The sequence below is a fragment of the Echinococcus granulosus genome (genome assembly GCF_000524195.1).
Source record: "Echinococcus granulosus chromosome Unknown EG_S00035, whole genome shotgun sequence".
NCBI classification, from domain to species: Eukaryota; Metazoa; Platyhelminthes; class Cestoda; order Cyclophyllidea; family Taeniidae; genus Echinococcus; species Echinococcus granulosus.
In genome coordinates, this window is record NW_020170415.1 from 552,382 (window position 1) to 577,835 (window position 25,454).

General features: G+C 41.4%; 2 protein-coding genes across 2 annotated transcripts; one reads left to right on the top strand and one right to left on the bottom strand. All coding sequences in view use genetic code 11, as the record gives it.

Moving 5' to 3' along the window:
• Positions 1–5,902: 5,902 nt before the first annotated feature.
• On the bottom strand, positions 5,903–12,107 carry EGR_05084 (hypothetical protein; the record flags this gene model as incomplete). Its single annotated transcript, XM_024494333.1, has 7 exons — positions 5,903–6,008; positions 7,104–7,256; positions 7,447–7,502; positions 10,035–10,171; positions 10,202–10,296; positions 11,814–11,903; positions 12,040–12,107. 7 exons carry the CDS (start codon positions 12,105–12,107, stop codon positions 5,903–5,905), a joined length of 705 nt encoding a protein of 234 aa, XP_024351282.1.
• An 11,452-nt stretch (positions 12,108–23,559) lies between these two features.
• On the top strand, positions 23,560–25,225 carry EGR_05085 (Neuropeptide F; the record flags this gene model as incomplete). The annotated part of the gene is made up of 2 exons (XM_024494334.1): positions 23,560–23,906; positions 25,198–25,225. 2 exons carry the CDS (start codon positions 23,560–23,562, stop codon positions 25,223–25,225), a joined length of 375 nt encoding a protein of 124 aa, XP_024351283.1.
• Between the last annotated feature and the right edge of the window lie 229 nt (positions 25,226–25,454).

The window sequence follows — 25,454 nt, forward strand, 5'->3', positions numbered from 1 at the left end:
GACCGAGGCTAGCGCCGTGGATGACGTTCAAAAGAGGACTAAACCATGTAACCTCAAGCTCTACTGAACGTCGACAATAAATATTTTGCCCAAGTATTATGTCATCTTTCGTCGTCATGGAAGTCTCGGGAAGCTACAGTCCGATTTTGGCTCCCAAACAGCCCATTTACAAAAGCAGTCATCCTTGTGGCTGTAATGCATAAAAACTAAACTACTTTAATCTACTTAATGCAAATTTTCACAAACGCAACAATAAATCACTGGTGTCATACTAAATCCGCAGTTGGCAGGACATACGTCGGTTTCTGGAGATGTAGCTCCAAGAGGTTCGCAGCGCGCCCTTAAGATTTACGAATTTAAAGCCTTTGTCACAAGAAAAATAAACATAACTTTTAAGTGAGAAATCCGAATTTTGTGTTCCCTTGGGCCATCCATCACGTGGTTCAGTTGCAGCCCTATTTCAGACAAGTATTTTTCCCATCATTAATAAATCATGAAATAGGAGAGAGATCGGTTTTAGGAAACTGATTTCCTCGGGATAATGGTGGTTTTTTACGCATAAAATATGATCTTGGAAATATCTAAATGAGTGAAAAGTCTGATGCAACTTACAGACTTGCCTTGATAGGTAACCAGCGCAACCTTAGGATTTGAACGCGCCTTTTGAAGGTAAGCCTGTCCATTTAAGAAATCAGCAGACACAGTGATAGGTAATTTGAAAAAAAGCACCCTCTGAGGCATTAAATATGGATGCACCCGATAAAATAAAACTTCAAACATGGCTAGGCCACTGGTCCTTCAGTCCCATAGAGGAATTGTCTGGGATCGTATTAAACTCCTGCGTTCCGCATTAGCTCATCCCGACCTTTTCTTTTATCTCCCAAAGATGGAAAAACGCAATTAATAAAACAGAAGGCAAAATAAATACAGGTGCACGGTCCTTTAGGTTTATTTTATGCAAGTTAACATATTTTTATTGATGCAAGCTTTTATTAAAGAACACAATTTGCAAATTCCAACCCCCGCCGAGAAGGGCTGTTTTCAAGATGACTGTCCTGGCCTACCTTCGGCTGTTGCCCAATTACGAACACCCACGTCAGTGTTTTTGGAGGAGGCCGTCCGCCCACTTGGACCTATTGACCAGGTCTGGTGAATCGTTAATGAGCAAAACCAGCTCCGGGCCAACAGGCAAATTAATAGAGACACCTTAACCGGGCCTAAAATACTGAAGCAACACCAAGGGCATTGCAAACTTCGTACTACCTAAGGATTCAATGATTTCTACTTAACATTTTACTGTAAAAATTTGTGCAACGACGAGCGAACCGCTTTGGCAAGTAGGATAGAGCAGCAAACTTATGCTCCAAATTGAGTTTAGGAAAGGATTAAATAACCACACTACAAAGCCCGAGACTTCTTATTTACCCATGTAAAAACCCAACTACTGGAAGGCGATATACTATCAGATCCTGATTCGGCCTAACTTTTTCTCAAACAATTGAGCTCCTCCATAGCGCATCTAAATGATGACGTTGGCCACTGATGGCTATTCTTAGGCTCCTGTTCGGCTGCCTAAAAGACTACTTGAGAATGACCTTAGCCGTAATTTCATTGTATGCCCGTTTCTTCGGATTTCTGCTTCAACTTTTCGTTAAAGCCCTAAACAAACTTTAAGGATCAAAGTTTGACCTAAAACACCAATGGCGAATGACAATGACTACTGTTATTCTAACCAACAACTTGCAACTCCTTTCGCGATATCAAAACCTGACCGAAGTCCAAGTTGATTTGCGTGATGGCTTCATCCATCTCGCCCAGCGCACTTCTCATTCTGTTGCCAAAAAAAAAACTTCTCCCAAAGGAAAGTTGAACTAATTGATATATGACCCTATCACCTTAGCATTTCCTTCTACGTCCTCAGGGAAAAAAGTGACGAATTTTTTCACAAACTCAATCCAAAATGAGAGGCAAAACACGCGTCCAGCTAATTACTTCCGCTGTCCAAGTTTAATGAAAGAGTATGATGAATTCGTGAAAGGATAATCACAAACTGAGCCTGGGTGTCTGCAATTTAGAATTGTAGAGGAATGAGAATGAGATCAAGGGATTGTGGGTGCTTTCTCAAGGACAAGAAATTTGCGTCGATCCGCTGCATCCCACGTAAGGGAGTGTCTGGTTTACTTTTGTCAGATCTGATAAGCCAAATTGAACAAATGGGATGCCTGTTTTGCAAAAGTAGCTAGTCTTTCCATCTGCGCTGTTACTTTTGGCATAAAATTGATGAATTTTAGATTTTTGAATATTTGCATTCGCGGAATGAAAATATTCTTACTGTGCTATGCAGTGCTATAATGTTTCGAATTCTAGTATTCAGACGTAAAAGCAATTGTTTTAGCACATATTCCATTCTGACGGGTCTTTTATAAAAAAATTATTATAAAGCTCTTTCATTTACTGCAATAACTTGATGAAAATTGATTGGCCTGGGATGGCGGCAAACTGAAGGCATACAAAACGAGGCTCAGTCGTTTAATTCAGACTACGGAAGCCGGTCGTTTTAAATTATCCATCTTTAGGCTGGCTTTTATGTTTTTTTTTCCCTCGAGCAAGAAACATTAATGGGCTGTAGTATGCTCTCAATGTAGCTTATTTTACAGCAAGGCAAGTTCATGTCCCCACAAATGCAGGATTGCTTGAAGCACTCTCCTCGACTTTTATTGCTTAGGCATATTTTCGCTGCAATTTTATGCAAAAATTCATCTCTTTTTAAAACATGAAATGACAAACTGCGCTCTAGCTGAGCTTCAAAAAGCAGACCATTTTTACCCACAGCTTAGCCAGTGCGCTGTTTGTTTCCCTACTTCTCGGTTTGTGATTCTGCTTCCGTGGTCATAAATATCGCTTCAAAAGCAATATCGTTACTTAAGACAATTTCCCATTACCTTTGTCCCCAATTTGACCAATCAGCTAACAGGACGCAAATGGCATTGCCACTTAAATTCCCTCTGACGTGAGAAAAGCTATCCAATCATGACCCTGTAGATAAATCAAGCTAAAAATCTTGTTACACCACGTCTGGACCAACAATACGGGATACCATTTATTTGAGAATTGGTTTAAGTGGGTACCTTTTCACTTTCAATGACCATGGCTATGTCACAGCATTGACAAGGCAACAAACTACATTGTTTTATCACGTGCCTTTTGAGGTTAATTTCAAAGCGAGGTTATTCCATGCATCCGATGTTCATTTGCAAGCAACACAAAGCTTTTTGCCCTCCAGCTGCATTAAAACTAATCACTTGTCACTATTGTGCAACTTGGAAAGTGGGGCAAATCACTTGTACATTAATATGACCCCATTTAGCTAATCTCAGCTCTATTTTAACTATCCCCACGGTGAAAGACACCGCTCCTAATGTACAGCATATACAACCTGAAATATGGTAGCCAGCTGATGATGCGAAATTATGATTTTGATGACTTTGTTCCACAATCCACATAATCTTCAGTTGGGAAAAGGGGAACAAATTAAGGACATTAAACAACCTCTTGAGGGTGAATGTAGGTACACCATCTTTCTGTGGCTGCAGAAGGAGCCTTAGACATCAGGCAGTCAACATTGATTATGGAAAAGGATGCTTTTGCTAATACAAACCTTTCTACTTACAAGATGAATGAAGTCGAAAATAGAGCTTGGATATGACGTCGGATGAGATGTATTGATAAGACGACCTCCCCTTTGCAATCGTAAACACTTTAAACATAAACACTAATTCTAACCTGCCCTGAGAAAGCGGTAAAACGTTACGTGGGTAGAAAGTATGGTGAAGATTTCATAAGAAGGTAAGTTTGCGTAAACAGTCCTTTGGATAGATAAAATTAATGTACGATGGTTTCGAGATGGCCCTTATCCAGTGGGTGTGAAGTACATTCAGGAGGTTAATTTATCCCTGATATACGCTAGCAATGGGGCACGATGGAAGGAAAGATGGTTTTAACCAACGGATGGCAATAAAAACAGTAGACTAGGCTAATCAGACAAGAAATTAGTTTTGCCTTACAAGTACACAACATTTTAATAACGAGGGGCCTAACTTTTGTCGCTGCCACTTTACAACTGTCTAAAGGAGAAACATGCTCCCCTCTGCAGGGCAAAGTCCAATGAAGCACGTGCAGGGCGCGGTGAAGTGAAACCACATTTTTGCCCAAAATTTGCTGAGGAAGAGAATGCAGAAGATGGTTTTCCACATATTTACCCAAGATAGGGGATCATATTTTCACGACAAGAAGTTGGGGCATACAATCTGGACCTCGATCGTTTTTAACGGTTTCTCAGACTTTGGCAGCGATATCCACAAATCATATTTGATGACAAATGTGTGCCTCAAAAATTGGAAAGATTTAATATGCAACGGTTAAAAGAACCAGTAAAGTGATGTTCAGCTTAACATTTAGTTTCATTGTTTAAAATGACCATTTATAACACAAGGTGATTTATAAAGAGCTGTCAGAGACGTAAGCATTGACAAAGTTCAAGGAATTATTATTGCCTAAGACGACTGGTAAAACTGCATTTACACATTCATTCCTTTGTGAATTAACAAATATTCTGCAATGCCTTCATTACTTATTTGCCTCATCATTTTGGCTTCGCAGGTATTTGATGGTTCGCCTTTACAGTTCCATTAGGCGGCATGACCTCCGGGTCAAGCCAGTGACCCACCAGTCCTTCTGCACATCGGCGGAACACATTCAGCCTTAGTATTATGACTTCTTCCGTCTTCAGTTCAGCAGAGATGAAATCAGCTAATGATTATACCGAGGCCTAGAATTTCGGTCAGTAGATATGGGGAGTTATTTTGAGCACTGAATTTGGCAATTATTCCTTCATTCTAACGGACTAATACGACCATTCGGTTGTGCTTCATTTCCCAGCCTCCATTTATTTGCCCTCAAAACAGAGTCGTCGGGTGACGTTTGCCATTCGAGAAAGATCTAGCCTAAACAATCATAGATTTGTGAAAGTTGTAAAAAAGAATCAAAACCAAGTACTGTGATGTACAATTTCCTTGTTTAATTGGGCTTCGGTAGAGGCTGTAGAATGTATGGTAATGGCCCAGCTATTAACTGACGACAGTTGAGTTTTGAGCAACGGAATGGAATGACTTATGCGCAGTTCATTCTCTGACCAAATAATTGTTCTGTTAGAAAGAATTGCGTGATTTTTTGGACAAGAGTCAGCCGAGTTATCACATCTGAGTTTGTGTTTATATATAGGATGTGTGCACAGCATCCAAAAGGATTGAGCAAGTGGAACAACGAATGACAAGATGGCAAATGAGCGTGCGATGAAGCAGATGCCTGCCTAGCGTTGTGTGTAAGCTGAGCAACCATGAAAATGCTCCAAGGATCAACCTGTCCTTGGAGCTTACATCTGCTATATTTCTGCATTTGTCTTTCCGTGGGTATGCGGACACGGTGAGAAGGAGAAGAAGAACAGTGGCTTAGTAATATGACCTTCTCCACTAGGAAGACGAATGGATGAAATGCAAAGATGTTGTAGTTTTGACAAATTACAACCCCTAGAGACCTGTGTGAAAACGAAAGAAGACATTAAACTAAATGTGTGCTACCAGTGTATCACAGGGTTCTGGGAGCCACTGGCATGACTCGAAGTTAGTACCGCCCATTGGGTGCACAGTGGCAGAGCCCCAACGCCCGTAAAACCAAAATCACGAGTCAAAAACAAAACTCAAGCATTGCAAAACATTTCTTTGAGGCAGAAATTTCTTGTGTTAGAGGCACTAAGACAAAAGCCTCCATCAGTGAATGGACGCTTCGCAAAATATGGCGCTTCAACATCAGCGCCATCTATTTAACATTGGCTTATAAATCTGATTTATTCTTCAAATTTTAGACTAGAATTTTGCAAAAATGAATTATTCATGTCCATCAAATCGCCTCGCCCATCGTGGCCACCTCCACCTGGATGATGTGATTTATGGCTTAAATACCATTTGAGCGATTATTCAACTCACTGCAAAGCGAACAAAGCAAAAAATAAACAGGGTTGCAAACACAGATTAATATGGAGCCAATTCAGTTTCCTCCTCGAAATTCCACGCAAGAAATTTTGTCTTTTCCTGGCTAAAATTATGCCACCCATTTCCCCTCACATCTCTGGCGCGAAAGACCATCCCCGTTTGTGCACGCCTAGGCATTTGCATAGGGAAACAAATTGAAGAGTGCCTCCAGATTCAGTGACTCACTGCTAGGAACAAAAGAGTTTGTTTCCAAATTAGACGTGTTATCCTACTTTAATGCGGCAGGGAAATTTGTGCGCTCCTGTCTCACCTCCTAAGGATTACCTTGGTCTGCCATCAGCCTCCATTAACATCCTTCCATTACTGAACGTGGGAATGTTTTATGCTCAGCAATATCTTCACACACTTATTGTGCTAAATGATGAGCGAATTTTCTCACCATGGCGGTAGTAGTGGTAGTGTTTTATAATGTGAGAGACACTGTTAGCGAGGTAATCTAACTATGAACAACACGGAGTATTCCCATCGCAAACACACGTACACACACACACACCTCTCAGAGTACCCGAGAAGGCGTATAGTGAAGGGTAATGCCAGGTGAACCGACAGGACTGAGCAGATGTGTGTAGGCGCTTGTCACTTCTACGAGTCCAGAGAACAGTACTAAACAGTACTGTTGGGAAGGGGTAGCAGGCGTAATGCGTCCTGTTTGGGTTGAATTATTGAGCACTTAAGCATGCCCAAAGCATATTGCTGTTTCACAACCTACCCGTTCTCCACCGTTGTGTCAACTTGTGCTGACCAGTGCATCGAGCATTCACCACTTTACAATTCAAGGGCAATGAAGGTGGAGTCAGCATTCAGATGGTTATGATATATACCTTTTAAACTTGCGATGATTTTGCCAATTTACCAGTAACAGCCTTACTGATGGGGATTAATCCAACTGTATGATGCATTCCTAGACCTTGGTAAGAAAAGTCTTTCTGGTTATCCAATGGGACCAGTAGTGCTTGCAGCTTTGATGACCAAACCATGGGTTGGACAATTGCTTACCTTGGACTGTTGTGCGAGGGAAATGAGACCTTCCAAAGGGCTAAGGATATCATAAATGCAATAGTTTTATAACTATGTTCTTCACCAAATTCCATCGTTAAGGCAGGAGAGAAGACAAGTTTGGACGTTTGTAGTCGTTTTAGAAAACGTATGCTTCAAATTTTACAAATTGCACAAATTAAACTCTCTGGTGAATTCCATTTCGGCCAAATAAAACAAAGGTCAGAAAGCAGTGCGGTGAATCCATGTATGATGAGTAATGTGAAGGTATTAACCTCGTGGTCTATCGGGTGGCGGAAGGGTGTCAAAGGACTGAACAGTCTGATTGTCGCAGTGCATTTACACAAAATATTTAGCTCCATTTGCCGCAACAGAAATAAAATTGCTTTTGTAGAAATGCTATAATAGCATCCACCTTATTTACGCAATGTCGAGCTTTCGAGAGACCAAGACAGACTTTGGGTCTTTATCCAGCAAGTTGATAAGCTCATCAGCATTCATGCAGGAGGGAAGTGCACAAAAATTGAGGCACATTGAGACATTCCGAATGATCCAATGAAAGCAGTTTGCAGGCTGCAAAGCCAGCTCGATTCAACTGCCTAGCCAGCGTCCAGCCATCTCCACGGCACGGTGTTGCAGAACATTTAACTGCTTCTCGCTAAACTGTTGTTCAAGAGGCAAGGAAAATCTCATGCAAGTATCCAGACAAGAAATTTCCACCAAAATCGCATTCATTGTTAGGGACAAAGCCTTGATTTTGCCTTTAAAAACAAGGCATGTGTTGGGTAAGGAGTAAATGATGCTTTAATTGCTCCATTGCAACCTATCACATGGGAAAACAAGCTCCGTACTGTCACCACATGGCAGACAAGCCCATCCACCACCTCATCAAATCACACGAAAATGGAAGAGTGGTGATTACCTCGGTAGCCCTATTGTGGTCTAGATAGTGGAGTCAAGTCTGCTTCCACAATATGATGGTCTCGAGGCCTTGCTATTCCATTCGAGTCTGGTACACGAGATGTTGCGATTTACTGATTGCTTTGAGCATCGTCAACCATGCAGACGTCAAAGGAGGGTTTGATGAACCAGTTCAACTTACGTCTCGAACCACCTACTTCCCTCCTTTAACGTCCAACGGAGTAGAAAAATACAGCCAAGTGCCGGCGGTGCATGCTCTTGAAGACTGGGTATCTTCTAGGTGGGAAGCAATATTCTCTTTTTCGTACAGAAGTGCAGCAAAGTCGAGTCAAGTGCTCCATTGTCTCCTGTCTCATGACCAAATTTCGCACTCAATGTCAGCAAAGTGGGAAGCCGTTATCCACGATTAGCCTTGGTGATTATAAACGTGGTAGTAATTGCAGCTGTCAGAGTACAATGGCCAACCGCAATTTGATTTCACTCTAAATCGCGTTTTCGAATCATCCTTCACTCCACTTTAGTCGCCTATCATCTAGTTTAAAGAGCCTTCCAAGCCATCAGGTTGGATTTGCCATTAGCGTGTAATATTGCCTGTGCAATACGCATGGAAGTGAGTGCCCTTGCCAAATGTCTTGTTGCAGAAGAATCACACCCAAACATCTTTGTGTGAACTGTAACTCGTTTATTAGTAGGTTGACATTTTGTTGGGTGTTGCCGACATTGGAGGGTTTGTCTTTATGCTTGTGTGCACGGACCACGCAAATAGCACCACAGCCCTTCTGTAGGTCGACATTACATATTCTGCCCCAGAATTATGACTTGTTTTGTCTCCCGGAGGGGCTTAAATTGTTTCAGAGTATTAAGTATCACTGCAATGCTTTAGAGGAAAATATGCTACTTAGACATATAAACTGGAGAGGCTTGCGTATGTTCTAACTAAAGGAGGTGAGATGGGTTGAATCCAAATTCATTGAGTCTTGATAATTCAAAACTGGCACGTATTTGCTATCCTGTGGCTAAGTTAACTTTACTTCAGCAATAAAAGTATATTTGTTTCCTGACTATGTCTGACTGACTTAATAGTGCTAGACCAACCCAGGTCCTGTTGGCAGTTGGCAAACAATATGCCTGGTGGTTGTGTGAGAAGATTCACATAACTGTTCATCGATGCTTCCACAACGTCTAGCTTCTAAGTGGTAATTGCTTGATGGAGAGTAAAGAAAGCACTGTAGTGTCCGAGACATTCTTGAAGACGAAAGGGGGCATAATAGTGAGGTAGAATATGAATAATCGCCGAATACATGGGGACAGGTGCAACTAGCCTGGTCCGTGGGTCAGGCTGCCCAATCCGAAATGCAAATGCGGAGCCTCAAGTGCCCGAGAAACCCAAACGAGGAATCGAACAAATGCTTAAAGCATCGCTGTGCATTGGCATGCATCCATTCATGATTAGGCCTCAAGGACTACGGGAATGGTGCTTTCAAATAACACGAGAGCTTGGCAAGTAGCATCATAACCGGACGCGATTGCAAGCTCTTTGATTTAGACATGTTCACTTCTACAATAAAAAAGAAGAAAAAGTGTAGGGTCGGAAGAGGACTGTACACCCACTCCATTAAAACCAACAACGCAGTCAGCAAATGTCGCATTTTGGCACCGCATGGTGGGATGGCATTTGCGAAAGCTATCTTATCGGGTAGAAGGAAAATAAAAATAATGGGGGATTATTCTGAGTAACTCGATGCAGTTCTGCTAACAGGTTGGAGCATTTTTCTTTCACAGTACCATAGCATAGTAGCATAGTGCCTTTACACTACTCAGGTAAATGAATAAGACATTTATTTGCACTTTTAGCTTATGCACTTTATTCCCTACTTAGCGCCTCCTCCTCCTCAGCACAATCTGGCTTCTACAATTGCACAACCAAATCAACGATGAAAGGCAACTTGTAAATAGCAACTTCTTGGTAATTATTTTTTACTTGTAGTATAGAAAACTAGTCAAGTTTACCTTCATCGAGAGAGTATTTCTTGCTTTTTTCAATTTTCTCCTTCCTGAAGCACTCGTGGTGTTGTAGGAAACAAATTTTTCACTTAAAAGCACAGTGAAGACTAATGCTAGCTGTTGAATATTCTTTAGCAATTTTGCTACAAGGATAAATCTTTGAAATCACTAACGAGTTTGCGAAACTGTAAAATATGTTCGTGATATGGAAGCACAAAATGCGGTTTGGCGCTTTGGTTCACAATTTCCACTGTCCCTGAATTCGATGCTACAAGAAATGGGAGAAAAATAAACTATCAGGGGAAGGTGCAATCGAGAGGGACAAATTCACTGCTCTCAATTCCTCCGCTAACCTGTCGGGCACAGGCAACGAAGTGGGACCCTGGAATGCAGAGGTGAGTGTTGGAGGAGGCAGTGGAGGAGGAGGTGGGGTAGTGAGAGAGAGAGAAAGCGGCCTGAGAGGAACATGCAGGCACCCTAATCAGGCCGTCCGTTCCCTAATGGCTGTGATACTGGTGGTGTAGAAGACGTGTGATTCATAGCCACACACACACGCACACACACCTCTGCTTTGTGTTGGTGGAATTTCACTACTCGATGTGCATGTCCCACCAAGCCGTCGCTAGCATCACCCACCCTCCCACCCATTTACCCACCCGACTCGACTCAAAGGACATGGACAGTTGAAGTGCCTTATTACTGTCCTCACTCTCACCTTGCTGTTTTGCAGCTCATTATGCACGATGAAGCTCTGGATCTCCTACTTCCTCTATGAGAAATGGGGATACAGTGGCCCTGTTCAAACATGATGGGTGAGTCGCCCTGGGGAGGTGTGCACCATTTCGCCATCTCGAGAGGTGAATATGAAGCAATTGGCTTCAGATATAAATGCTTACAACAAACACTTTCGCTACCGTTTCACTACCCTAGTCCTTTTTCGAAAATCGGACATGTGTAGTTGTCAAGTGTTTAAAGTGGACCATAAGTACGAAAGGTTTTCCAACGAAATGCAGCCACATTTCGACAAAAAGAGGAAAAAGTTTGTCCATACGTGTCTGCATGAAATCTTGACACCATGGGAGAAATGCCTTCAGTCGTCCCTTAAATCATATTTGCGGTGGTCACTTATGGTCTTGCTATTCTTGGCGCACTTTGTTTAGGTGACTGCGAGATACAAACCTCTTTCTGCTTTAACAGAAAGGGCAAAATAATGTAGTAAATACTTGTAAAACAGTTCTTTATTATAAATTGTGTTTAGCCGATTTTTCTGCAAATTGTTGTAGCTCCCGGGGACTTCGCTAAACATGTAAAGTCATGGTGCCAGACCACAACATGCATTGGTGATTGGATCTGCGATGACTAAATGGAGATGAGTTGTCGAGGCAATTTGGTGTTCTACGTGAAGCCAGTCAACCATGGAAGAGAAACTAGACCCAAAGGATTGGCAAGCTTCCACCTTGAAACTCTGTCACACTGACAGGAAAATGCTAACTGTATGGAAATCGACAACTCTGCCGTGTCTCATCTCAGCCAGACAAGTGAAAAGAGAAAATGTTGAGGACTAACAGGCGAGGAACACTAGCTCCATAAAGCTGAATTTAATCCTCTCCTTTATTGAATAGCTCTGCTTTCAGGATAAAGTTTATTCGAACGGCGACATGCGGACGATTGTGGCAAGTCGATCAGTAAATTACATTCCCCTATAAAAATTCCGAAATAGGATGAACCTGTGGATGTAGTAGCACGGATGAGGTTCTCTGGTCTCAATGAAAACCTAATGACTACCTTTTCTTACTTGTCAGTGATCTTTTTATCAGTGACATTATTAACTCCTCTTCGGACACAGATAATAAATCATCTTCAATTCTGGTATGGCTTATGGCGAATGTGGGAGAGACACCGTGCCGTTTAGGTCATCATAGGCCAAATCAAGCGTTAGGTTAGATGTTCATTCGACCTGTCTTGCCACAGCCGCCACAAGATCATTTCGACTTTGCTTCAACAGCCTTACCTCCTCCATGATAGGTTGCTGATGGATTCACCATGTTTTGCAACATCCTCAAAGTTTATTCTAGCCATAAGGGACAGCAAACACGGAGGATGCAAGTAAAGTTTTTGATTGCAATTCCCACCCGTCTTCACGAATAGTGCCACCAGTTTGTATTACTGACAGTGCATCCAATATTCATCGAGGATTTAGTGAATCAATGAAAGTGAGAACCGTTCCCCTACCTATTTTTAGAGTCAAACTGTAAGGCGAGTCATTGTCAATTATTTGTTTTAGTCATGCTGCCCTTTCACTGCCTGATGCACCCGGACTGCACGAACCGTCTGCCGACTGGTTGACTTGGACTAACTACATCCCTCACACGCTACCATTGTGAGTCAGACTGTTCACACGACACGGTGTCTGAGTGCGTTGGTGACCATTTTAGCGTTGTCCATCCCTTATTGCTTTCTACTTCCTCGCAGAATTTGTTGTGTATAAAATCGTGTTCCAAATTTGGATTTTAGCCCAAGCAGTTGGCTCTGCAATTGACTTGTATCATAACCAATCACAAAGAAGGTTTCTGCAGTGATTCAACCAAGGAGACAATGGAATTCACTAAGGCGATAAGATCTTGTGCTACTTTGATTGAATGTTGAACTCATCATTTCGGTTTTGCAGGCAGTAGAGGGCTTGGACATTGCCTTTCCATCCATCACCATGGCCTCTGGGCCATTCTAGTAGCCTCTAAACCCTCATGCACGTCCACAGTACAAATTTTGTACTCCCACGTCTCCAGGGCAGTCGCGACCTGCTACTCATTCATACATCCTGCATCCTTGAAATTCTCTACGCTGATTGGTCAATTTTGGGTCTCTAATTAATCATTCTTAAAGAGGGATAAAGGAAATTAGTTAGGAGCATTCGCAAACACGGTTAGTTTGCCCATTAAGTCATTAGTAAGCTTGGGAGCGTAGGAAGTGCAGAGTGTAGCAGTGGTGTGAACACAAACGAATTTGTGCTTTCGTAGAGCCATTTACACATCACCGGTTCACGCACTATCCACCCAACCTTCCTGTAGAAGAGAGGTTAGCGAGTCAATCCACTTTACTTCAAGTCCAAGTTAGTGCGAAATGACAAGGCAAGTGTCTAGAATCATCAAACCCTTGAATGGCACTGGAGGAGCAGAGCAGTTGACCCACTTGTAGTGGCAGTGAGAGGGTAAATGCTAACATTGGCACCTCTTCTCGTTCAGAAGCGTTGGGGAAATTAGGCAGACAATAGAGATGAGAAAAAGAAGAAGAAGAAGAGGAGGGAGAAGAAGAAGGATTGCAGGCGTGCGAAGTAAGTGAGAAGCAATTCACCGGTTCGATGTTTGGTAGACAAGCCAATGATGCTGTTGACATGCTCCTTTCTGCACTGCTCGCTTCACACTGCGTACATACACTCACTTCCTCTCCCCCCTGATCTCGAAGGCTACAAATCTGCTCAGGTGCAATGCTTCTGGGATGACTCAGCTTACGAGAAGATCAGCAACATATTAGGAAATGTCATGACGGAGCACGATCCCACCTCCCCAATGTAGCCTGCTACTGCTCTTTGTCGTGAGTCGACTTGAAAGTCAAGATGTCACTACCACCCCTTTGCTTGCTGCACTTAAACAATCCTGTCTTCTGACTTCTTCAGGTATGACTCAAGTGCCACATAATAGGTCGCCTCTATTGACGGATAAATGAACAAACAATGAACTCCGTCAAAACCGTTACCAACTAGATCACTATATATGTAGGTCAGGCGCACATAGAGAATGAATGAGATTTGGAAGGAAAAGGCTGCACAAGTGTACAACATGTGCATTTGTTTTGGAGTCCAACAAAAAATGTGTTGAGATGTATGGAGTTGGAAATTGAAAGAGAGAGGTTGATAAATCGTGGAATGAATTGCCGCAGCCATAACGATGAAACCAGTGCTACTCAAATGCGTGCGTAATAGCATCGGTGCGCTCTCACAACCACCTTGTCCCAATGGTTAGTAGCGAGTCCTTTGACCTCCTCTTCCCCAAGTCAGTGCAGAATATGCATTAACTCTGCAATTTGGTTTTAAAATGCCATAATATTTACTAAATCTAGATGATTGGGGACCGGATGTTAGAAGTAAACAGTGGAGAATAGCAAATCGTGGAAGTGACATGGTGCATATTGTCCAATCGAAGAGCATATTAGGGGAGTATAAAGTCAGCCTAAACCGACGAAGAGTGCAAGTAATGTAGGTGGTGTCTGGAATTGTTGCGAATGTGGGGAGCATTTGATCAGTTGGTGGGTAAGCTTTGCCACCTGCATCAACTACGGAGGCAGAATGAATGGGAGATGCCTAAAGGGCTGTCTGGACAACAACGTAGAGGAAGGGGAAGATGCTGCAGTGCAAACAAACAAACATTAGAGTAATTCACATCAACGAAGTCAGTTTTGAGGGTAGAGCAGATGCTAAAATGAGGAGCGTTCACCGAGGCTGAGTAGTTAGGGTTGCGCCTGTTGCCTGGTTAACAGTGAGTTGCTTCATCTACATTTCTGGGGAAAGAAATGTCAGAATGAAAACTGGGTTCGCATGATTGCGATATTGTGCAGCACAAACTCCTGTTTCATGGGAAAATGACTTGTACCTAAAAGGATTGAATGCGGAATAGGGGAACAGGATGCATGCAGTGACTCCTCGACCGCCATTGGACACGGGCAGCAGGTGGCAAAGTTATGGGCAGGCGATTACGCTAGTTGTAGCAAAAGCAAAGCTGTCAATATGTCAGGCAATTCGTATTTCTACCCGATCCGGTGAATGGTGGCTATTTGGTTGTGCACAAGAGTAGTGACAGTTGACTAGTTCAACAGCAATTGTTGACCGACGCTGCTATCGCTACTGCTGCCGCTGCCACTATTGATGTTGATGGTGCTGGTGGTGATGATGACGTTTATGTACCTGGGTTGAGCTCTCTTTTATCATTTGCCCATATTCTCTCTCCTACCCTGAGGTCACGGATCTGCGTGGGTTTGGGAAAGGAGTGGACTGACAGATGCTGCTTCGTCAAGTAGCAGTCGAGGTTGATGATCCATTTCGTTGAATGGTTCAAAAGGTCAAGTGATTAATCAGGTTTAGGGTGTTTAATCAATCGTATGTTTACTACTTAAAGCTTGATAAGTAAATACTTTAAAATTGTTTTGGATAAAGACTTATGTAAAACGCCACAAATGTATCACATTGAGAGTGCCATGAGGCAGTTTCGAGAAAAAAATTAAATAGGAATAATTTTAAATAAATAAGTCTCAAATTGACTAAAGATTGCCTGTGACAGAATGTAAGATGTGATTATTTATGGAGCACGATATAGGCTTCTGACTCAAGAAGTATCTACTTCAGTAAGTTCCTTTAACTTTAAAACTGTTTGCAAATATTCTTCGGAAAGATTAACTCTAAAGTAGCGATCTATACTGATATGGCGACATTGCTACTATACCAGACCAGATGCTCTTCTCGACATTCTGGGAAAGCTTGCATTGCCCCTTGTCCTTTCTGAAGTCGGAAGAAGTTATAATTGTTGGTCAGAATATGCACTGGTGACCTACAGAAGGGCTGCAGTCCACTGCAGTCTACTGGCTATAAGCCTATGCCGCAGGTTGAATTTTGTAACGGCCGAGCCTTTAGTGCCCGAGAATCCAAAATGAAGCATTAAACAATATAATCAACTTTTTCAGAGCCCCTCTTCTTTTTTGGGCATCGTCGCTGGCGATCGCCTTGGTCAGCATTCTACTTAGTACGTGATGGATGAAAAACAAGCCACGAATAAACCCCCTAAGCTCTTGACTTGCATGCAACCAAGATGATATCTAACTGCTGCGTCACTGATCCCTTTCAGAAATTCTACTGGGTGTGGAATTGCATCTTGTTTGGGAAGTGTATTGAGTGAAGAAGGATTGTATTGACCATCGCGCATGTCCACCGTTAGTCGTAAGAGCACCGACCTAAAAGTAGATTTATTTGATGAAGGACAGTGTTTTGAACTGTTTTGTGGGAATGCGGTTCGGCGCCTTCCTCCTTGCCACTTTGTTTTTGCCCCAGTACTGCCTATATCTATCCCATTTCCATGTAACTAGTAGCAATGTTGCGTCTTAAATGGCATCTTTATAGAGGTAAGATAGAGAGGTTTGCAACGCACATTTTTACATGATCCACGGTCACGGGTGGTGTCAGTTTCAGTTAATACTAGCATTCCTACAGAACGCAGGACTGGGGTGGTTGTCGAGGGTAGACGTACTTTGATACCCTTCTATTGGGATTATTGATAGATTTTCCCTTCTCTAGCATACACACATCTATTATCAGGTTATGTTCTAACATTGAGTAATATAAATTAGGAAACTTGTCTCTTAGGATAAGGTTCATTTTCAGCTGTCATCAATGTAGCTCTCCGAGACTTTCCTAAAGGCGAATGAAGGCATAATACTAGGATAGAATGTTTTCAACGTACGGAACGGCTGAGAGGGTGTTGGCATAACCCAAAAGAGGTACAATGGCCGTAAACCTTGGTACTTGCGTAATCAAAGTTAAGAATTAAGTAATAGACGTATTTTGATCTAATTCATGTTTTAAGAAGTCCTTTTTTGCGCATGCAAGGCATTCTACTTTTAACAAAAAGACAAAGCACTTAAATATCCTGAATTCAGACTCGCTTCCAAAAAAGAAACTTGGAGTTCAGGTTAATGCCATGTGCCATCATGGTGGAGGCTTTGAAATTAAATCTAGAAAGTTGTATACCAATTGTGTGTAGTCATCCCTTAAGCATTACGTCCCAATTAATGGCAATAAGTGAAATAAAGTTCTAACACAGCATACGTCACAAATAGTCAAAAAAAACCCACTGCCGAGACCGATTAAAAGTAATAATTCAAGGATCAGATTTTTTGAGAAATGTACTAAATGTGCGCAGGTAAACCTACTTGTAAAAGCACAGGAGAGGAGCAAACTCCTGACACCCAAGTTGTATTGAAGATTTCCATCAATTGTCTACCTCGTAGCAGTGTTACTTGATGACAAGATATGTCGACCAATTTACAATTTCACCTGTGATCTTCCATCTTCTGTATTAAATGTTTTCTGTTGTGACTTATAATACATTCCTACTGTCAAATAGTGATAATAACAGATGATAAAACCAATTTAATAGTCTCATAGTAATATGCAATCTATTTATTCGGGGCATAGCTCAAGTTAATCAACAAAGTGATGCAAAATAACTCCTTTTTGGTAGCCGTTTTCTCGGTATTGTCACAACAAAAAAAGCCCCCGAAGTTTTATAAACAATATCAGCATTGTTGGCACAACGACGCAAAACATTAATTGAGCCCTTAAATGCCTAACGCCTTCTTTTGTTTAAGAAAACACAGCATTTTTTTAAAAAAAGTGCAATTTTCAAAAATATGAACGGAAATTTTTCTAAAGTTAAGGGAATTTTAAATTTAAATAAAGATTTATTTACGTTGTAAAATCGAATGAGGGAATAAATGTTTCGTGGTGGTGGCCCTATTCACGTCCAAGGAATTTATTAGGGGTGAGGAGTCTTTTAGCCTCAAAGAAAGGCGAAGAGGTTATAAATGTAGCATTAGGTTGGTGACCAAACCTACAAAATTTGTCGGACTCACATAGGTAAATATGCTTTCTCACCTACAATCCTTCTTTTGAGGTACGCCCCTGGCGCTCCTATTGTCACTCTTCTGCTTTGGACGTCAGGATTCATCCTGTGAAGTACTATGGACCACGATTCTGTAAATTTACATCCAAGAGGAAATCTTACCTACTGGTGGTAGGACGTGCTAGAGGTCTGGTCGACAGTCTTGAAAATCCTGTCCTCCACAAGTTGAGGGAAGTGCAGAGGGATTGTGGACAAGGCTGGTTCGTATTTTGGGCTAGGCTTCTCTATATCCTAATCACTTTTTAAACCAACTTTTGCATAAAGAAAAAGGACAAGATATTCTCTGATGAGGCTTTCATAAATTCCAAATACATGAATCAAGCCTATAAGGTCCATTTTGATTAGATTGTACCCTAGGTCATTAATGGTTAGTGCAGAGACCTCAGAATTGGGAACAGTGGGACTTTTAGACTGAAAAACTTGAGACCCTGCTATGGCATCAACTTAGTAGCCAAAGTTCACTTAGTTAGATGCATCATTCTTCCTGTAACACCATAGTCAACTGCCAGAAATATAAATAAAGATGAGTAGAGGAATTCCCCACCTCCTTTACCAATGATAGCGTGCGCTGTGAATTAGGTCAAGATTCCTGAATATCATGCCTTATGCAAGGAGAACATCCTCAAAGTTTGGTTGATTTGGCTGGTAGCAGTAAAGTCAAGACGGTACTCTGCAGCTGGCACTTCCTCTATACCGACCACTTTTTGTAAGATTAGCTGTTCGTTACAACTCGGAGCAGAATTTGTCCCGTCTAATGACCGCTGCTATAATCTTTGTGTTATTTGCAAAACTTTAAGAAATTCTACAATAAATCCTGTTCCATAATTTGTCGGCGGACAAAGTTGATGATTTGTAAGATTTGCGAGACAACACGAACTCTTGGAAGTACATTTGTAGTGACTCTCTGCGGACTAAGCCATCCGCAGCGGACGACCATGATATCTGGATGTGACACCATTAGGCGAAATCGCGATTGCTGTCTGAGCAGAAAGGGTTGACTTTGTACTGCCACAGACTCAGCGCCCGAAGAGAACGCATATTATTGTAGATCAGGAGCTGAATGGATAGAGATATGAGCGCTACATGGTGTCCAAATTGCAGAAGTTGAGGAGTCTAGATCGTTAAATATTCAGTTAAAAGTTTCGTGTGAGGCGGAAGCCCACAAATTCCTCTTCATTAATAGTCTGTCTCAAGAAGCCACTGACGATCTACCTTCCTTTTTACTTCTCAATTCTCCAGCGTATGCGGCCGGCTAATGTAAAGAAATGAGAAGTAAGCGGTAGAGTAGTGGAAGAGTGCGAAGAACATTTATGAGCCAATGTTCCCCTTCAGTTCTAAAGTTGAAAGGACCAGGATTGTGACTCTTTTACTAGAGGAAACCACTCTCCTTTACCTTCGCGTTAGATGTATCGAGTTACTCCAAACTGCAAGTTTTTGGAACTTAATTTATAGTAAACAATACTGCCTAGAATCGAATACACACGAAGCCGACATAGTCTTCTGCAAATAAAATGATTGTTCATTTAAAGCGTGAAGTAATGAATCGTTTGTCGATGAACATCAACACACAGGCTTATTGTTGGCATACAAAAGCCACTTCTTATCACAGATCAATCAGTCGGTCCACAAAAATTTTCGACGCCGTGTAAACTCTACATAGGGGGATGAAGTGAAGTTCTTCAAGCTTATTATTACCTACTAGGGTATGTGGGAGGTATCCATTTACATAACTTCTACGGCTCAGTTGATGTCGGTGCACACTTAGTGCTCATCATCCACGTTACACACGTTACACAATGATCTCGAATGTGCAAGTGATCAGCCGCTGGAACCTAACAACTGTAGACCATTTCTAAATAGTTGACTTAACTATCACATTTCCTATGAATGCTGCAAAAATTTGATGAAAAGCTTCTACACCTATAAAATCCCCTTCGAATTGATAAATCAGGCAATAAACACTTTATGAGGGTTCAAAGTGTCAAAGAATTTGTCCTGTAATATCTTAATTGTTTAACTGTTCGTTTTGGTTACGCAAGTAGTTTAGACTGCCTTTGCACTTCCGATGGTGGTATACCCGCTAGGCCACGCCATTAACCCCCTGGGCCCTTCTGTACGTCCACAGTATATGTTCTGCCTAATTACTTTGACATTTTTCTTCGAATGGGAGTCTCAAATTGCTAAATTGGTGGTAATATAAAGCGAACTCAATCCTAAAGGAAAACGATTCTGATTCCCGTTCCTGAATGCTAAGCCTTCATGCGACGGAAGAAGGGAGTGTGCTGCTGATGGCAAAATCGGTGACGATCCTCAACAAAACCTTTGGAAATGACCTCTACTTTCAGCAACTGCCCAGTCCCGTGTTCTGAAACATTGCGATTGCCAAATAAAGTCATGCTAGCTGTCAACGAAGTGAATGCACAACACCTACTCCAACCTCTCTACTGGCTGGATGGAATCCAGGGAGATATTTTCTGGGCAGTGCAGCAGTGAGAGGAAATTGGCGGGTGGAAGTAGACGCGGAACCTCATTTCCTCCTAACTTTTTTGAATCCCGTCTCTTACTAAATGACTGCTTTTAGGCCAGTGTTCCAATGATTAGTGATGAACACATGAAATGGTTAGTACATTCCTCCAATCCCACAATGCAGTTCCCAAGAGAGATCAGTGACGTTAAGATCCAATGCCTTCTTAGTTGCAGGAAAATTCCACGACTTTAGCGGTGTTTTCATGAGGGTTTTTTGGCAATACCAACAACATCGTGATGGCCAAGGCGGGAGGTTGACCAAGAAAACGTCGAGGATGGCGCCAGAAAAGAGAGGTAGAGTGTTATTCTTTGGTTGGTCTTTTACCTTTTGATTTCAAAAACACGGGTTTTGGATGGCACGACTCTGTTTGCTTTGCTTTAACAGTTAAATGCATCGAACAAGGCTTTACAAGTTACAAGTTGTTCCGTCGAAGTATATTAAAAACTGTTGAAACTTTGTAGGCACTTAATCGGTCCAAAGCATTTAAACGAGAATTTTTTTCACCTATTTTGAGTTTTTCTTCACGCCGACTATGACGATTAACTGCAATTCTCCACCATTAAACGCTACTTGTCTTGCCTTCTTCACCGTCTGCAAAATGAAACGATTTGTGCATGGACGAAAGAGAGTAGGTGGGAAAGCTGGCTTGAACACGTTTGACTTACTACAGACAAACAACCATTGCTAGCTCTGTTTCGAACCGCATTCATTTTGACGCGAAATATGGACAGTGCTCATTCAAACAAGTATTTTGGTATAAAACCAAGGCAGAAACCTCAATTAAATATCCTTTTGGTCGAAAAGCTTTTATAATATTATGGCAAAATATCTAAAAAGTGCTGGAAATATTAACTCATTTTCCCAACAAAGATGGAGTTTTTTTGAGTACCTCAGAAAACTTGGCTATTCCATTGAAAGAAGGAGATCTCATCTAACTGGAATATAGTTCGTCCATTCAACTATTCAAGGGACGTAAACAACACATATGGCCATTCATTATCTGTGGTTTTATTAATCAAGTCGTAGAAAGACAGAATTACATCTAGTGGTTTTGGTTAAGGAAAAACCCAAGTCGCCTTGTGCCGCATTCAGGTTGGTATAATCCTGAACCCACAACCTCTAGCGTGGCCTTTAATTTCGTGACGATATCTGCACACCCATTGAACTAAGTGATGGGAAATAGAATGCTTGCCTTTCTGTTCTTCCACAAATTGACAAAATAATCCATTAATACTAATTGAACTTATGAAGACTTCGGGTTTATGGAGTTGAAATTCCTTTAAAAGTCCCATTGCTGACCAAAAAGTAGTTTCTTGCTGCCTTTTTGCTCTCTAAAAGCACTCCGCGTGTAATTGTGGAGGAGTGAAACACCACTGCAACCATGATACTGACCTTCACCGTCCTCCCTCGCCCCGTGAAGTTGTTTCGGTGGATTTTGAGCATCAAATCAGCGCAATCTTCCTGTGGTTTCAATAATTCTGTGATTTTTAATATACGCAAACATCCATAAACACCAATTAATAGATCCAATCAATAACAAAACTTCTAATGTAGATTTCAAAATCAAATCTTTTTTTACAAATAATGGTGCAATTTTCAGTCCAGGTTACCATCTTACCAACCTCATATTAGATTACTCTTTGAATGGGGAGTCTCAGAGTCAGTTCTTATTTCGATCATTTATATTGCTTCAGTAAAGTTGGGAAAACACTACAATGCTAGCTCTACTTATAGTAGCGTCGCGCGACTTTTAACTCGGCTATAACGAAGAATTGAACCCACAATCGCCGCATTTTATTATTGTACCGCAAAACAAAACGCTCATTTAATGTTCGTACACCATAATTTACATAAAACCACAGTCTTACCAGCAAGACACCGGTATACCCTTTACAAGCATCAGTCATTTATTCAGATGATAAAGAATTTGACTTTTTCAGTAAATAAAAGACCTTCAAAGGCTTAATTGTGTCAATTTTACCATTTTTGAAGCCAGGAGTTAGATTGAATTGAGTTGATTTGGGTTGCAATAACGACCTCTGCCTCAATGCCTTACCTCCCTAAATGGTGTACTATGCGCCTTTCTTAATATTCCCAACAATAGTGGGTGGTTTAAAAAATGGGCGAAACCAAGAAAAACTTTTTTATAGGCAGGGACAGCAGTGATTTCATAACAACTCTTGAATTGGTCCCATGGTTTGAGCACTACATCCGGAATTGGAAGTGGAATCGTGGTACAAGTTCATCTTCAGGCGCCACTTTGTCGACATGAATATTATTGTCGGGTTTACTAAAGTAACTTTGTCATCGACTCCGTTTTCTTTGCCCTCCATTTCGATAACCTTGGCGATGAATTGAGGACTCGTCCTACCTTACTTGATATTAAGCTATTTGAGGTAACACCCAAGATTTTATCAATAGGAGAAACTCCTGATCCTTAAAATAAAATAAACAAACATCTTTTGAATGTGTGTACATTATGCTAAACCTAAAGGCTAAAAGAGGATTTTGTCCCGGACACCTCAAATCATTTAACAGATCGCCATTGTGGTGGGTCATTTCCCGTATTTCTGATCACAGAGGTGAAAATACAAATAAATTTGCTAAGAATTCATTTTCTTTCAACTTTAAAAAGCAAAGAAAGTGCACCATTATCTAGAACCTGATATCACCCACAGCCTATAGATATCGAGGAGGTTGGAAGTAGTCAGACCAAGTGGACATATCCCATTGGTCCGTTTGTCCTCGCCTCGAGTATAAAAACCGGAGGTGCGCAGAGGCCATTTCAGATGCCGTACAATCACAAATAACAGTAAGTTGTTCTTCATTTGTCGACTCTTTCGTAGTTTGCATTTCAACGAGAGCTTACTTACATGGAGCAGCCATCGTGATTTTGCCTTCATGTTTTAAAACACTTTCCCCATTCTCCCAAAAAATAAACTTTTTAATTTAAGATGTTGTAATTTTCAGTTGAAATGAATTCCAGAAATCTTTACGCCTAGGTAATGTACTCCTACTTCCCAACTGTTATTCATTTCACGTTCACAGTTTATAGTATCATCTCAACGATACCCCTCAAAGATGTCAGTAATATCTGACCTGTAGTTAACACTGTCTAGTTATACCTTCTGACAAAAACATGAAAAGCAACTTTTTCACGAATTAACCTACGATATCCATAATTACTAATGAAGGGGCCTGACCACCAAGAAAAAGCTTAATTAACCCCATACTTTCTTTCTAAGTGGTTAATTACTGTCCAATTTCAGATTGGGAAGAGATGTTTGCCTTCATGAAATCAGCACCCATCCATTTGGCTGTTCTTCTAACCTTAATGGTTCCGCTGAACACCGCTGGTCTACACATTGACGAGCGTCGGTTGGCACGAGCCGCGACTGCCCTTAGACACCAAATGGAGCAGCAACAACAGGATCAGTTGCAGTATCCTCCACCGCTGTATGCTCCTATAGACGTGTTGGATGATGGTCTCACCAACATTGACTATGCAAAGCGAGCTGATCCTCTCTCGATCATCAACCCGCCCGAATCTGTTCTTAGCAATCCTGCCGCTTTGCGAGACTATCTGCGACAAGTGAATGAGTACTTCGCGATCATTGGACGACCAAGGTATGATCACCGTCTATCTAACAAATCAACAAACTGGTTGAAACTTGGATCTAAGTGTTTTTTTATGTACATTTTTGCAGGTTCGGCTGAAGATTCTTTAGTGGAGGCCTTACACATTTCCACGAACATTGCTGTGTCCTGTTGCATTTGTTCGACTACGATTTTCCCGTTAATTAAACCATTTGGGTCAAAAATAGATTTTTTTATGGGTATTAAAGACTTTTATGACTCTTTAGTCTGTCGAAGTTGTCTTAGAGTTCCCCAGGCAAAGGTCAGGTAAAAGATAAAAATGACGATTTATCTAGCGCTTACCGATGTGGATGTTTTCAAATAGCAGAAAAATCTATCTCAACTGTGTGGGATAGTTGATAGATGGAGAAATTCTCGCACTTTATAAGGTGGATCCACAGAGACTTCATCAAAAATTTTGAGTTCATAAGCTACTGAATAAACTGACTTTACAAATAGCTCCACAATTAAGAAAAATATGGTTCCGGCATTTGAACCACAATGGTAATCAGAATACCCTAAAGGAAGAAAAATACTTAAAACCCAAACAACTGTATATTTATTGTTAAAAAGTAGCTGCCTTCGCTTGCTGAATTGATTGGCTTTATGCAAGGCAGAAGTTATATAGACAGCCATTTATTGGAGCTGTAAAAATCCCAAACTTTGGAGGTCACTTTTTTAAGTCGGTTAGCCCGACGACGGAAATTAAGCAATATTCCACACTTTCAAGCTGAAACAATTAAAACTTCTTGCTCTCCCTAGGAATGGCGCTTCCGGTCCTTCCTGAAGTCGTGGCGCTGAAGTACGGAAGGCTTGGCAAGGTATTGGGTGTCCTAGAGGCCATGCCACCCAGCGGAAGCACAATAGCCGAGCCTCAAGTGCCGGCGAAGCCAAAGTGAAGAGCTAAACAAACAGCCAAAGTTATACATTTGAAATAAGTAATGGCTGGTTTTACTTTTGCTAAACTTATTTTGTTAGTCAAATCGAGAAATTTTTCGTGGGATAAATCACGGCTTGAGGCGGAGTACTTCAGCTCACGCTTAATCAGTCATCAGGAAAAAGGAAATTACATTTTCCAAATGTTTCGTGCTTCACTATACCAGTCGTGAGGTTGAATTCTAGTTTATTGTTAGATCTCACCCTTACCAAAATATTGGACCTTCATCTGTAAAGACTGAAATTTTGGAGCAGCAAAAATGCCGCCACAACGACGAGCTGCCTTAAATAAGGGTGAATGAGCAAAATATAGTCACTAACTACTAAAATAATAGAGTTTTTTCAGTCATATGCCGCCGATTTTTGCACAATAATTTTTACACCAAATTTCTGAATGTATCACGGCTTTGATCTTTTCACGAGTGTAACAATGGCAATGTAACAGCAATGCGTTTGGTTTCGGGGTGTAAGCCAAGAGATTAGGGTAGGGCAAGCCATTAAAAATGTTTTTATTTTGCTTAAGGGGCACACACGATATACAATGCTCGACATTACCTAAAAAAGCTGTCTGGAGCATTAGGGATCACGTTACCTCATCAAGCG